The 16,086-nt window shown below is 37.6% G+C and overlaps 1 protein-coding gene across 1 annotated transcript in view; it reads left to right on the top strand.

Annotated features, from left to right (window-relative positions):
* Positions 1-2,919: 2,919 nt before the first annotated feature.
* Positions 2,920-16,086, top strand: part of LOC106529907 (poly(rC)-binding protein 3) — a gene marked incomplete at its 3' end in the record, with an annotated part of 20,284 nt that continues 7,117 nt past the window's right edge. The window contains 5 exon segments of the mRNA XM_014025433.1: positions 2,920-3,078; positions 14,068-14,225; positions 14,322-14,345; positions 14,441-14,473; positions 15,627-15,743. Of these exon segments, the coding sequence (XP_013880887.1) occupies positions 14,151-14,225; positions 14,322-14,345; positions 14,441-14,473; positions 15,627-15,743 (249 nt within the window).

The following is a 16,086-nucleotide window of genomic DNA, read 5'->3' as shown; positions in this document are numbered from 1 at the left end:
TAATATTTTTAGAGAAGACTTTCACTTTTACCAAAGTATTTTTATGATAAGATACTAAGACTTTTACTCAAGTAATATTTTTAGAGAAGACTTTCACTTTTACCAAAGTATTTTTATGATAAGATACTTGTACTTTTACTCAAGTATCACTTTGAGATACTTTATACAACACTGCTTAGGTTGAGAGATCTGTAACACACAGCTTTTTGGCATTTTTACAGGTTTATACACATTGGATAGCTAATATGCATTCAAATATATTATTAATAATAAATTTCTCATAAATAGTCATTAACATTTTTACACAACCAGCCCTTATTGTTTGCTAATTTGCCAGCATCTACAACAATTCTAAATCTAGCCGCTTGCTCTTCCTGGCTATGGCAACAGTTGCAACAGTTAATCACATTACGTGACAAAGATGCACTGTTACTTTATTATACTGTAGGATCTCTATGGTACTGTCTTATGGATCTACACATTCTCACTCCCAACTCGTCACATATTGACGTTTAAGGTAAGGTTCCCTCTGCGTCTTATTTTGACGCATCAGGTACCCCCCTCGCGTCAGTCCTTGACGCCCGCGGCTTTTCCGGGTTGCGCCACCAGGGGTCTTTGGGTCGGGGGTCTGAGGTTAACATGAGGGATCAGGATTAATGGTTAAGTTTAGGTACTGGGATCAGGGGTAGGATGTCCATGGTGAATATTAGGTCATTTTAGGCTTCAGAACATGTTCACCTGAATTTCGTACATTTTCTAAAAATGGTTAATTTTACCTACTACGGTCAGAGACAGGATGTCTAAAGTGAACAAAGGTAATTTCAGGCTTTGGAACGGTCGTTTTTGCGCATTTTATACACTTTCTGAAAATATGACAACAGCTTCCGCCCCATCTCGTCAGTAACTGACGTGACGGGGGTACCCTGCGCGTCAAAATCGGACGTACAGGGAACCTTGCCAAAGCGTCACTATGTGACGACTTGGGAGTGAGAATGGGTTGTATGGATAAACAGATAGTGACAACCTAGGGATCAAAAATGATATGAAACCTGGATGTCAAGTTAGAGCACAGACAGGGTTTTAACAAAGGGCTTACTTATGACCCTGATGTTTGACCCCATGCCCTTGTACGGGTACAACCTTGCAAACTTTAAATGTATCAGAAATTCAATCATTTTAGATGCATGAAAAACTTTATTTTACGCAATGTCTTCAAAGGTAGCGCAACTGTCTCTAAAGGTGGCACAACTGTCTGTCTCTGTTGCTGCATGACTTGTTTACCTGTTCCCCCATGTTTGTCATGTGTGTCTTCTTGAACGGGTGTTCTTAACTGTTTGTACAGCACCTTGTAAATTTATTTCTGCGAAAGGCGCTATATACTGTAAATAAAATTTTACGTACTTTACTTACAATGATTCTGTCACATTTTTGTGTCTCATGATGGTCTCAAGCCAACAAAATAATTCTGTAGCCCCTTGAATCTTTATATAATCAAGCTCTTAAAACCTTGGACAAGAGGACATATTAATATCACTGTTACATGTCTGGCAGACTGTTTTTCCCGCAGGCTAGTGCCACTTTAGAACCTTAAGCTCTGAATGGATGAAGAAATTGAATGGACCAACCATAATTTAACACCTATAAAAGGAAGCTCACCTGGAGGGCTGGCCCTTCTTCTCCCCTCTGTTGATTCTCTGGCACACCCGTGGAGCAACAAGTGGGGGCTCGTCCGGGATCTTCTTCCTGAGCTGCAGACAAGCACAATATTTGATAAACTGTTGTAACTGTGTTTAAAAATGAGCTTTGACCTGATGGATTTTCTTAGTGCCCCTAGTTATGAGAAGGTGCAGTTGTGGCATTTAGCAATTGTTCACAGATGGACAGGGTTGTTCGGATTGATATCATAACAAGTCCTGTCTCAGGACAGGGGTATAAAACCAATAAAAACCGTTAAAACAACATTAAGATACTGAAAAACAACAAAAGAAAAGTAAAATAGAAAGAGAGCATGTCTCAAAAGCAAAGTAATTAAAATATGTTTTTAGAAGAGTTTTAAAAATTTGATCATTTAAAACTATAACATGCGTGACCCTGAACAAATGAAAGAAAATTCTCAAATTCAGACTTGTCGGTCCAGTATTTGGTGTTGAACATCACTGACGTATGAACATCCTACCCTGGAACAAGAATGATTCAGATCAATCAGTTAAAGCCTGCAACAACAGGACATTCAAGCCCCCTGATGAGAGGATGGAAACTTCTGCCCACCACAAACTAAAACTAAGATGGAGGCCTTTCAGTTAAAACAGGAGCATCTGTGCTATAAACCAAAACAATGAACAGTGAGGAGAAACCTGTTCTTTATTGTCTGTGCTGCCCCTAATCCAGGCTGCTTTCTCCTGAACCCTTCTGCAGTCCAGTCCTGATGAACGCCAGATTATAAGCTCTGGCACAACTGTCCGTCCGACATGAGGGCTGGATTTGTGCTGGATTGGAAAAAATCTGGATGGGAGCTCTGTAATCTGCGCACACACTTTGAGAGGAGCAGATTACAACCATAAATGTCATCATAAGGAGACATTTTTCCGACTAAAACCAATCTCTCGTCCAGCGTGGTTGGGTTTTCTATCAGCTGAAGTATTTTTTTTGTTTATTGACGCCAACAGTGACACAGATTTGTGGATTTCAGGGGGACCCTCTCTCAGCTCACTTAATGCCCCCGAGGCTACAGTTCTGATCCGACCCTTCCCACTATCAGACGTGCCCCCACAATGCCCATGTGCCTCAGTGGGCATGTCCTCTTTTCGCTGCAGATGAGGAGATAAAGGGGGGCCGAAGAGGGTCACCCAAACTTCCCCCATGTCCTACAGCTTATTTACAAATAACCCCGAACATCAGCGACACAAACTGCGCTCTGTCACGCGTCTCTTCGGTCGCTCACGTGACGCAGCGCCGCCGACCAATAGGGCGGCAGAGTTTCCTCTTTTTTTCCCCTCATCGGAACGAAAGCAAGAAATCATTTGCGATTTTTAATCTTCCAACGACGAAAGTGGTCGTCAGCTTCTGCTCGACACAAAGGTAATCCCTTACAATTCATTTTCTCTAATTCTACTATTTTAATTTTAGTAGAAATAATGTTTTTGAGTCCTGATTTTTTGGGACTTTTAGTGGTTTAAAACTACAGAAAACTTGGATTTTATGAATAATTGATCAGTCTGGTAATGTAGCCAGGACTTACATGACGGAACTTAACAACTAGTTTTATCAGCGTGACGTTTTCATTTTTTAGTTCTCCTGAATTTGATGAATATTTCATTTTACGGTCAGTCGATTCTGCTCCCAGGACTGTTGTTCTGCATGTCATTGTTTAGGAGATCATCGTCTTCATTTTAAGCATGATCAATCCTATTGTTTAGGAATTAACAGCAGAACTGCTTTTTTTTAAATACACAAGGGTCAGTGGAAATGATACGTCAACTCCTTCTTGAGCGATCATTATCCCAATTATCGTCACACCAATATTAGCGCTGCTGACGGCCACCAAAAGCGGTATCAGTTTCGCTGATGTTAAGCTTTGCTTGTATGAAATGCATAATGTTTGACGTTGAGATTAAACGTCTTGGAAATACACTCTGTAAGGTGATGAAATGGGCTTAAGTTTAAAAAAAAGGGGCTCTTGATTTGCACGCTCTGCTGTTTGTGGGGGGAAAGCTCTGCCATGACTTTGTGACAAACAGTGATCTCATATTACAAATCGTGGCAAATCTAAAATGGCCGACTTAGCGCCACATTCACGACACAGTGCGATGCTTGTAACGCTGGACCCCCATTAGTGTTTTTTAAGCTCGTGTGAGGTGGTCCCGACTTGATGAACCCTTCAACCAGACGGGTTGTGGTCGAGGGTTTCGGCTCTAATTGTGATCCTGGCTGAGCTGTCAGGATGCTGAGCTGCTGATACGGGCCGACAGCTCTTCAGACGATTGTCATAGCGGTTACATAGGAAGGCCGACTGGGTGGGCGGACGCACCCCCCCCCCACACACCCCCCCACCCCTTCGTCGCATACAACAAAAGCCAGACGAGACAGGAGCTGCACATGTTCCAGGAAACAAACTCCTTTCTTCACCTCCAAACTTTGCTTTCCTTTAAAGTGAGAAGATCCTTTAACGCCAACATGGAGGTCACCCTTTGCCCCCCTTTACGCCCCACCTCCCCGCTGCCCTACATGCACACTAATTTCCCTTTTGTTTGCCACTACTTGAAGCACAAACATCTCCGGCACATTTTCTCCCGGGCTGGCGTATCAACTGTTTTATCCTTTCTTTAGCTTAAATGATGAAAGTGAAAACGCGTGCAAAATAAAACAAAATAAAAAATATAAATCATCTTTTTTTATGGTTTACGGACATGGTTGGAGGACGTTAAGGTTGGATTTATTCAAAATAAATATCTACTAGAGGACGGCTAGGCCGCCATCTTGAATCCAGCTGACTTCAAAACCTAATCAGGTGGAGCTTGATGCACATCCTGTCATTACATTCTGAGCGTTTCAGTAAAATCCAACCAATTCATGAAAAAGTTTTGCTAACAGACACACTGACACACACGATTACACACCTTTTATGGTGGTGAATGAAAGAAATGCAAAACTTTTATAATCTGGCTTTATTCTTTTAACCAGCTTTTACTCTAACATTTAAGGTAATCAACCGAAGCTCGTCTTGCAGTTTTTTTTTTTACTTATTTTATATTTTTCTAACCTCCTGCGTCCTGCTGTGGAGCTGCAGAATGTATTTCACATGAATGTGTTGTAAAATAATGCCCTGCTGTATCTGTAGATGTGTGGATTAGGATGGAGCAGATGATGGAAGCTTTGGCCTAGATTAAATCAACCGGACGCCCATTTAATGATTTCCTTTACAGGATTTGGTTTTTCTCTCTGCTCCTCATCGTCGAGTCCAGAATCAACTATGGTTTCTCTGAACTAAAGGAAGAAATGTACAGTTATTTGTGCAAACGCTGAGTCAGCGTTCACGCAACTGTTTTCTTGTTCATAGTTTATTTGTTGCAATCAAGTTAAATCTGCATAGTTTCTGTTATTTGAACCATTTCTATATAAAAATATTTGGCTTAATGTAAATAAGTGTGCCATTTTTAAGTGTTTATTATGCTTTTAACTGATTTAACCATAATTATTTTCCTCATTGAAATACTCTGAGAGCCATTCAAGTTGTTTCTTAAATCCTTATTTGTTTTTGCTCTGCTTTTGCTTTCCTGTGCTCCTTTAGTTTTTAACTAATAAATAGCTTAGCTTTTATCTACAGTTTTGCTTCATTCAGCTTTTTCTCTGGTTTTAAACACCTGAGTTTCTACTTACTGGTTTGCTAATTTTAGTTGTTTGCAAATGCCTAGCTAATTTTTACTTTTAGCTATAATTTATTTTCATTTAAACTTAACCAAGCTTTTGCTCATTTTACATTTAATCTACAGTTTGAGCTACAATGCCTTATTGTCATGTTCAAGTTTTACCAACTAGAATAATTAGCTTGAAGTTGAAAATAAAAAGTATATAGCTAAAAGCAATAATATACAAGACAATTGCTCTGAGATAAAATTAGCAGCTGTAGGTAAGTTAACTGTAGGTAGTTTCTATAAGCAAACCAATAATTAAATACTGATATTTCCAAAACCATAGCTAAAAGCTAAAACAAAAAAAATTAAGGCAAAATATTTGAAACGTAGTTGTTAAAAGCTAAAATTGGTAAAAAGAAAAAAAAGTTGCCAAAAGTTACATTAAAACAAATGCAAAAAATAGCTGATAAAAGCTAAATCAAGTTAACTTGCTAATTTAAATTTTTAGCAGTAGTTTTTTTTATTTTAGCTTCAGTTTAGCTACAGTTTTTATTCACTAAAGCTTTTAGCTACGATGTTGCTAAATTCCATTTTTAGCAACAATTTTGCACGATTTTGCTTTTAGCATCTAATTTTTGGCAGCATTTTTAACGTAAAGTTAGCTTTTATGGTTTTGTTATAACACCACCCTAGTTTTTTTGCTTTTAGTTTTATTTTAGCTGTGATTTTGCATACTTTAGCTTCTAACTAAGGTTTTGCCTATTTTAGCTTTGAGTTATGGCTTTTGTTAGGTTTGGATTTTACTGGCAGTTTTGCTAGATGTACCTTTTAGCTGTTCTTTCAAATTTTTGCTCTTAGATACATTTTCAAAACTGTAGCTTTTAGCTATGGTTTTGATTATTTTTGCTTAAGCTATGGCTTTGGTCTTTTTAGCTTCTAGTTAAATTTATCTATGAGTTATGATGTTCATGATTTTCTGAAAGTATCTAATTCAAGATGGCTGCCACAGTAGCAAACATAATAATGGCTTAAATCAAGTTCCTTTTCGTCACATAGCCTGAAGCAGGGATCTGGTGTGGCAGTTTAGAGTGATCCCCAAACCACACTGAGTGCAAACAGGTCACATGTTTAAAACTTTGGCACAGCAAATATTCATCACTGTTTATCTACCAAACTATGAGGAACAAGATCAATGTTCTTTCAATGAAATCTTGCACCCAGATTCTGCCTTTGTGTATTTTTAAAACTTCCCAGCGTCATAAAGAAGCGAAAGTTTGACACAGAACCAGACCACAGTCTCTTATTTTCCACCATGATGGCTCCACAAACAGAGCGAGCACCTAATTGTTTCTCAGAACCCAAGTGGAGGACTCCAGATTCAAGTTCTTCAAGAGCGAACGCTCGAGTTTTTCCATGGCAGGGACGGGAGGCGAAGGAGGCGGGGAGGTGGGGGGGGGGAGCCATTTTGTGCACAGCGTTGTCCAGCCGAGCGTAAAGCGTGATTAATTCAATAGCCGCCGTGGAGGAGGAGGCTAGCAGCGCCGAGCGTGACCCACTTTCTCCGTCAGATGTCAGGAAAAATTCCCTGCCTTCCCTTCTCTTCGTGCTCGCCCATTCCCCCCAACTTCCCGCCTGAGCCTGTACGCAGACGACACACACACACACACACACACACACACACACACACGAGGAGGTTAGAAACACTCACACCTGCCATGTTGCAACATTACACACCTAACCACATCAAGCAATAACTGCTCTGTTTTCCTTCTTTAAAAATGAACAAAATGATGCAATCTTAGTATTTCATTTAAAGGGATGGTTTGGATCTTTCTTTTAAAGTGGGATTCTGCTGAGTTGTTATCAACAGCCAGTTCCTTAAAGCTGTAGACAGCAGTTAGAGCTTTATCAGACAGGATTTCTCTTTGGGTTGAGCTATACGTTTAGTCAAAGCAGATTCAGTTCTAAAGTGGATTTCAGCTGTTTTAACACTTCTGTCATAAAGAATTCATGGCGGTTCATGCAAACGCCATTTTATAAACTTTTATGTGACTGTTCTTCTCTGAAATTTACTAAGTTTACCCAGTTTTTTTTATATAATTACACCGAAAATCTTTTTGGTTATCGATAGTTGTAATCGTTGCTTTGTGTGAAGGAATGCAATCCTATTAACCACCGAGCCACTGCAGCTCGACTGCGTTGAACAATTTTAGGTCAAAAAAGTTTGAATTAACTCAACATTTTAGTAGCTCAAATTGCACAAATTCATAATTGTAACTCAAGTTTTGTGTAGAAGACATTGTTTGCTCAGTCAAACTGCGAGCCCAACCCTGCTAAGTTAAAACTACCCAGGCTTGGCTTGGTCCAAATTGCATCAGTTATGGTGCGTTCACACCGAACGCGATTTCAGCTTCAAAATCGCAGCCAACGCTAAAGTTTGAAGCTTGTGCACTTTGAGGTCAGACGCAGGTCAGCTCTTGAAGCGCTGCACGGCGACAGCCTCCCCGCCCCTCCCTCCTCTGTCGGGCTCTGTTTAATGTCGGANCACACACACACACACACACACACACACACACACACACACACACACACACACAAGGACTTTTTGTCCTCCAATTTATTTTCAGCAGAAGCACAAGAAAATGAGGCTAAATTTGAAAAGATGGAAGCTTTTTTTTTTTTTTTTTGCCCCTCGGCCGTGATGATTCACACTCTTGACCTCATTTTATTGGAGCTCCTGAGCAGAATACTGAAACACAGCTTTTATCGCTGACTCGGTTCAGCAGATTTGTTGTTTTTTTTATCGGCCTAACTCCAGAACTGACTCGAAGATGCTCGGTGTTTTAAAACGGTCATAAAAAAAGGGGGAAAAACTCAAATATTAAAGTTCAAAACAAAACCTGCACCTTATGGCTCTGCTAAAGTTGTGAAGGATTCGTCTCCACAGATTTTTGTTGGTCTGTTTTTGCCCCCCGGCCCCCCCCTCACAGCCTGCCCCTGGACCGGACCTGCATCTACTGGCTGTGCTCTTAAACCCGGATTAAGGCTTTTTACGTAACCCGGCCTCCTCTGGGAGATTGGAGGGACAGCTGGCGACAGAATCCCTCATCTCTCAAACCTCTGTTGCTGGCCTCTAAACCAGCAGCATCCACCGAAGATTAGAACCGCCACGGGTCCAATTTACAGCCAGAACCCTGCGACATGTATTAAAGTCCAACACACGTCACAGGGTTTCATGACTGCAGGTTACCTGGTGCTGAAACTAGCAGCAAATTTACAAAAAAAAAAATTTTCAGCTATTTGGGTACATTAAAGCCAATAAACTCAGGCTCCAAACCAGGATTCAGAAACAAAATTAAACTCAAACAACGGCTTTTAAATTATTTAGATATGTTACAGGAGTTTACAGCAATGCAGAAATCAGTATAACTCATTATTGGTTTAACTTCTTTCTTCCTGCTGATTAAACATGGTGTCCATCGAACCCTCCTGCTGCCCTTGGGTTCTAACAAGGGTCATTTTGATCCAAAGACAGCAGGAGGGTCAGAATGACTCAAAGTCTCAGTGGTACTCTGACCACAGGACAGCAGGAGGGTCAGAATGACTCAAAGTCTCAGTGGTACTCTGACCACAGGACAGCAGGAGGGTCAGAATACTTCATTACCCTCTTGTAAAGTTGACCCCTTTTTTTAAACCATTTTACACATGAAGGAATGATGTTTATCTGGCAGCTTTTTAAAGGGATCCCTGATTAGTTGTAACATTAGACTTTATTTGATAAACATATATTTTAACTGTAAAATAAAGACTGTAAAAATACTGTAGGATGTTCAGTTTTGTAAATTTTTAAAAATATATTTTAACACGGACAGAGCCAGGCTGAGTCATTTTTGTGTTCCCCTCTCTGTCATGTGGATGGAGGACCTCAGTGATGAGAGGAGAATGTGTAGCGCTGAGCTAATACATATATATGGTGATAGCATCGGGGCTAATGCTAAAGCTAACAGGCTAAGCTGAGGTTCTTCTTCCATGAAGCAGCTCTGTTGTCCTCCATCCATATTTTCAGTTACAGGCTGAGTCATTTCTACCTTCTCCTCTCTGTCAACGCTCTCTGGTTTCATTTAAAAGAGTCGATCATCAGATATTGTCCAAGATTAACCTTCAGGGTGGATATAGCTCGCTCACACCGAGGACCTATCCACATCATCATTTACCCAGAATGCTTTGCCTGTAAATAAAATGGCTCTGTCCGTGTTAAAATATATTTTTAAACTTTTAGTTTAAAAATTATAAAAACTAAATATCCTACAGTATTTTTACAGTCTTTATTTTACAGTTAAAATATACGTTTATTACCTAAAGTCTAATGTTACAACTAATCAGGGATCTCTTTAATGAAACTGATTTACTGTATTTTTACAGTAAATAAGTTGTTTGTAAACCTTAAAAAACAGTAATTCAGTTTTTCTCCTGAGTATGGAAACCAAAGTAGGACAATCTTTTATTATATTTTTTTATAATCTTTCATTGAAATACAGACTTTTTCAAATCTAATCTTATCTGCACGGAAAACCTTTTTCACATCATGTTTCTATTTTTATTTTTTAATGGTCATTTTATCTCAAGACGTCTGGTTTTATGAGTTATTTTTGTTTTGTTTACTCAAGGTGCAACTTATTTACTTTGATTTAATGAGGTTCAGTTTATTAAAAACAAAAAAAAAACATTTTGTAACATAAGAAAACTGCTTTTTGACATGAATTTTTTTTTTGAAGTCATCTTGTTTTTTTAAGATACCTTGTTTTACTCATCTCAAAATAATGTTTATTTTACAAGACAGAGTTGTTTTTCATAAAGAAATCAGCTTATTTATCTCTTGTTTCTACATTATCTTAAAAAAACAAATATAAACTCATTCTCTTAAAAATCATAAAAATAATGCTCAGTTCAAAGAAAAATCATGGCTTTTTGGTACCTTTTTATTATATGTTCTGAATATCTCAACTGTAACTAAATAAATAAATATAAATGTTATTTTAAAAATAATATATTTTAAATGTTATAAATTTTGCTCATAGAGAAGAAAATTCTCATTAAAAAGTCTGGTCTCAACTGATGCTTGTTTTCTAAAAAAATCCAAATTATTTTAAATACTAACGTTCTAATCATATGATTGTACAGCATTTCGTGAATATATTTCGGTGAAAGGCATTTTATAAATAAAACTTTACTTACTTATGTTCTATCAAAATCCACATTTTTATTATCTTGAGATAACTTGCTTTATTGAGATGAAAAAAAACTAACTCTGAACGTAACAATGATTTCAGTGTTTTCTCATCATTATTAAATAAAAATGTTTTTTTTTCCTGCTGAAAAACAACTTTGTCTTATTGAGATAAATTTGCTTGTTTTTACTAAAACACAACTTGTTTAACTTGTGGTTTCGATGGTTATCTTCTCTAAAACAGAAAAGACCCAACATACTTCATCTTGTTTTGAAAAACATGGCTCTCATTTAAAGAATACTTACCAAGTCTTATATTAAATAAGGAATAACACTAATTTATTTATTGTGTGAGCTTGTGATAACATTTGTTTTTCCTCAAAAAACTATTTTATAATAATTAATACTCTTGTTTCGTACTACTTTAAAAGTTTTTGTCAGGATAACTGTGAGTAAGACAACTTTTCTCTGTGTTTTGAGATAACATGTTTTCTCTAAAATAGCCTGTTTCAAAAACAATGCTCATTTTCTTAATAACACAGAATTATTTCTTCTATAACGCTGCAAAAATTGTCCATCTAACCAAGTCTTACAAACTTATATTCAGCCAAAAGGTGTCTTTGTTGTTTTGAGACTGATCTACAAAGCAAGAGCAGAATGTGTTAACATTCCCAGGCTAACAGGATTATTAATCTGTTTTATCCAAGGTTTCAGTAAGATTTTTTCACCTAATTTGTGAAAATTCACAATATAGTCTAATATTTGAAAGCTTATTCTTTGACAGGCAATTTGGCAGTGAATCTGAAAAAAAAAAAAAACAATGTCTTAATTCATTTATTTTAACTTACAAATTCTTATTGTGAGAACAAGATATTTGAAAATTGTGAGAAAAAATATTGGAACTCTGTTATCAGAAACCAGTTATGCTGACATTTTGCATCCTGTTAAAAATCAGCTTCAAGTTTCTTCAGTGACAGAACAGTAAAAAGTTTCTCTTTACACCACTCAGCTTGGAGTTTAGAGAAAAACGTTTGTTTTCTTCAGTAACGTGTCGAAAACTGAATTGTTCTTTTAAAAACATGATAGTTTACAACAAAAACCACATCAAACATCCTTAACAGATTCTGGACCAGAGAAAGGATTTTGTTCCATAATAAATTAATAAATTCCAGGCAATAATCTATTCTATTCCCATGTTTTATTACATTTTTTCCTGCCACATCTTGAAGGTTAATCACCTTAAATTTATTAATGATAAAGTCTCATCTGAAGCATCTCCTCAGAGATTTTTAAATAAATTTAAAAAATGTCTCAGGTGCTTTTTTTGTTTTCATTCTGCATCAGGTAATAGTTCTGACAAGGTGGGACATTTATAAATATTTGTTTCCACACAGCAGAGCTGAAGATTGGCAGACAGTGTCCAGATTAAGTTCAGTTGCTGCAGGAGCTTTTTGGCTCAGCTTTCTTCTCTGTTGTTGTTGAAATCAACCGATCTCAAAAATCTGGTTGGGAAATTATTCAGTCTGTTTTTTTCTCTTACATCTGCTTATCTGTGCAGATGAGTCACCAATCAGCCTAAAACTAACAATTTCTCACATTTTAATACAGTTTTAACGAGTCTGATAAAAGTCCAGCTGTCTCGTCAGTCTGTGTGAAAAATGTTGATGATTTCTGCTTCAACATAAAAGCATCGAGCTGCCGATTAAATAAGAAACTTCAGCTTTGGTCTATGGCGCCCCCTGCTGTTGGTTCTGAGGAACACTCTGAGTCACATTGCTCATTTGAGATGTTTGTTTTGTTTGTTTGTTTTTTGGCCTTTTAAATGCTTGATCAACTAATGACCTACTTTAACTCCTTCCTGCATGAGGTTCTAGTTGTTTTTAGATCGATCATCTGTGTTTGTTGCCCCGACTTTTGTCAGTTTTAAATTTAACTCGGTTCATAATGTTTGTACATTTTGTCTGAGCAGATTGAAGAATGCATCCTAGATGAGGACGAAACAAAAGAAATTTCTAGATTTTCATTAAAATATAAACAAACAAAATTAAACCAAATGAAATTCCTAACTTTCCTGTGGCACAAATAATAATAATAATAATAATAATAATAATAATAATAATAATAATAATAATAATAATAATAATAATAATAATAATAATAATAAACAATGGCAGCTCAGTTGGTAGAGCTGATACCTCTCAGCAAGAAGGTCGCTGGTTCAAATCCCGGCCCAGGGACCCTTCTGGGTGGAGTTTGAATGTTCTCTCTGTGCATGCGTGGGTTCTCTCCTGGTACTCCTGCTTCCTCCCACAGACCAAAAACATGACTGTTAGGTTAACTGATAACTCTAAATTTTCTCTAGGAGAGAGTGAATGGTTGTTTGTCTCGTTTGTCTCTATGTGTGTCCCTGTGATGGACTTGCGACCTGTCCAGGGTGTACCCCGCCCCTCGCACTGTGACTGCTGGATATGGGCACCAGTGACCCTGAATGGAAGAAGTATTTAAAAGATAATGGATGGATATATAACTCCATGCATAAACCTGATTTAAAGCAGTAACTCCAATTTAATGGTGAGCATGTTATTAATAAACTAGCAGGTACAAAATTAACATTTTTTTTGCGAAGAAATGCAAAAGAAAAAAATCCCCTTATGCCCCCTCGGGGGCTCAGTAATAATGAATATCAGAAGGTGATTCCCTAACTCCCATTTATCAAATAATGACATGACAACACCAAAACAACTCTCCTGAAACTCTGACAGGCCACCACAACACCACCCCTTTAAAATTATTCTGGAGATGCACTCGCATAAGCTGTGAGGATTGCATCAACTGCTGTAAAAACTCGGTCATTAGCCAAAAATGTTTCCAGAGAAATCAATTTTCTGCTGAGTTTTGTGTTCAGCTCTTTAGGGAAATTAAAGTAACACCAATATAGGGTTAGGGCCACTTTGTTTCAACATCAAAACTAAGATTTTGTGCAGTTTGTTAGAGCTCAGCTGTGTTGTGCTTACCTCTCACCTACCACACCAAATTTGAGTGCAATACCTGTAAAACTGACTGAATCGTATGTTTTAACCTCAGTTGGCAGCCATCTTGGCTCAGGTTGAATCTAAAAGGTAATCAGTTGTAGTGGTACATCTAATAAAATTTTTCTGATTGTTTTTGTTGAAATCCTTCAACTGGCTCATGTGATATTTTGCTAACAGACACTCATAGTTAAATAATTGCCAGCTTTTCATTGTGGTAAAAATATATTGCATCGTTTTGGGAAATGAAAATATACCAAAATAAGCATGAACTAAGAAATCCATTCATTTTAAAGACCAAAATTGCTTTAAATTATTTTTTAAACAGGTTTATCACAATCTGCACCATAACCCAGGATGTATACAGGCCCCTGTGGGCTGAGGCCCTTCAGTTTGAGCTAACGAGCACTCGGAGCGTTTTCTTCTTTTAATTTGTTGACTTGTTTTTGTCTCCCGACAGGTGATCGGTTGGCTGAGCCCACCCTCACACTCACGTTGGCCCTTGACCTCCTCTCTGACCACGCCCCCTCCTTCAGTCCCAACATGGAGCTTGTTAAGGTCCAATCAGAAGGTGGCCTGAATGTGACCCTCACCATCAGGCTGCTGATGCACGGAAAGGTGAGCTCAAAAATCAGCTTTTTCTCAGCCATTATCTGCCTTTTGAGAAAAGAAGGCCCCGTTTGGACCTCAAACTGTTTATTTCTGTTCCTGCAGGAGGTGGGGAGCATCATCGGAAAGGTATTTATCACAAACATAAACCAGTAAAGCTGTTAAAGTAAAACATCACCTGCAGGAAATAACAAAATGCATTAAAAATGTGTGATTGCTTCCAGAAAGGAGAGACGGTGAAGAAAATGCGTGAAGATGTAAGAACCTTTCTCACATCTATATTTACCATCCAGACTGGTTGTTTCCACCTATAATCATGACGATTTTCTTGTTGTGTGAACAGTGAGGCAGCTTTCTAACTGCAGAGTCAGCATTTTCTCTGCTGTTTTCCTGACTTACTTTTGCAGTCCAACTACTTCTGAATACTGTGGGCTATTTTAGCTGATCATGTATCAAAAGGTTCAGCTCATTAAGGAGATAGGTGCTATGGCTTTAGGTTTTTGTAGCTTTGATAATTTTCAAAATCTTTAAAAATTTAACTTTATGTTGAAAGTAGATTTGTTTCTTTGTTCAATGGTGTACTGGATCTGTTTTGTCTTTGAAAATTATTTTAGCTCCTAGCTAGTCTTTTGCCTAAACTTCTAGACTTTTGTTACTTTTTAACTTTGAGCCAAACCCTTGCTACATTAAGCTTATAGAAAGCCTTTTGGTACTAGTTTCTAGCTAGGCCTTTGCTCTTTTTAAGTTCTAGCCTTGGTATTTTCAGCTTATAGCCCACCTTTTGCTACTTTTATCTTCCTATTGAATTTTTCTGGCTTACAAAGTTGCCAGCTGCTCCACTTGGGTGTTTCTCACGTGTGACGAGTCAAATAAAGAGCACAAAGTTCATCATGGGAACGTATCGATGACAAATTAAAGTACCTTTACTTTTATTCATCCTTGTGCTATGTTTTTACTTCTATTCTGCCTTTTAGTACTTTTAACTTTTAGCTACTGGTAGCTTATTGCTATCCTTTTGCTATTTTCAACTTCTAGCCCGCCAACACTGCTTTTATCTATCTATATTTATGCTATTTTTAGCTTCTAGCTTGGCCTTTCTAGCTTTACTTTTGATTCTTGATTTCTAGTTAGCTTTTTGCTACTTTTAGCTTTTCAGTCATAATTGGCTACTTAGCAGATTGCTACTTCTAAGTTTTTGTTAGCATAGTTTTTTGCTTTTTCTAATCTTTAGCTGTTGTTCTGTCATTTAGTTTTAACATCTAGGTTTCAGCTTCTATGTTCAATTTCAACAGTCCTTCAGAGTTCACACAGTGTTTTGGCAAAAAAAATATGCTTTTCACCAATTTCATTGTGTTTCTGGTAGAGCAGTGGTTTTTGTATTAAAGTATTATTTGTTTGTGTTAATGGCAGAGTGGAGCTCGGATTAACATCTCAGAGGGAAACTGTCCTGAGCGGATCGTCACCATCACTGGTCCAACAGATGCAATCTTCAAGGCCTTTGCCATGATCGCCTATAAGTTTGAGGAGGTAAAACATTCTCATCCTGCACATTGCATACTCATCAGCTCCCAAAAAGGTGAATGACAGGCAATAATGTCTTAACTTGTGTCTGTTGTCTGTTAGCAAAATATCTCAGGGTACAGATAGGATTAACTTCAACAAGGTTTAAGGTAAAGATGAAACACAATGGGCATCATGCAAGAACCGTTCGTACGCACAGATTTGTTCTTAAGTTGTGTGTACGAGTGATTTAGGAGAATTTGTGGCATTCACCAATGTTTTCGTATTCTAAGATTTTTTTCACAAATAACTTTATATTTCGTTAGTTTGAAGATATTTTGAGTTGAAAATAAATCACACTCCATAATTA

The sequence above is a fragment of the Austrofundulus limnaeus genome, unplaced genomic scaffold, assembly GCF_001266775.1.
Source record: "Austrofundulus limnaeus strain Quisiro unplaced genomic scaffold, Austrofundulus_limnaeus-1.0 Scaffold474, whole genome shotgun sequence".
Lineage (NCBI taxonomy): Eukaryota > Metazoa > Chordata > Actinopteri > Cyprinodontiformes > Rivulidae > Austrofundulus > Austrofundulus limnaeus.
The sequence above is the reverse complement of the archived record's forward strand: the minus strand, read 5'-3'. Positions and strand labels throughout refer to the sequence as shown.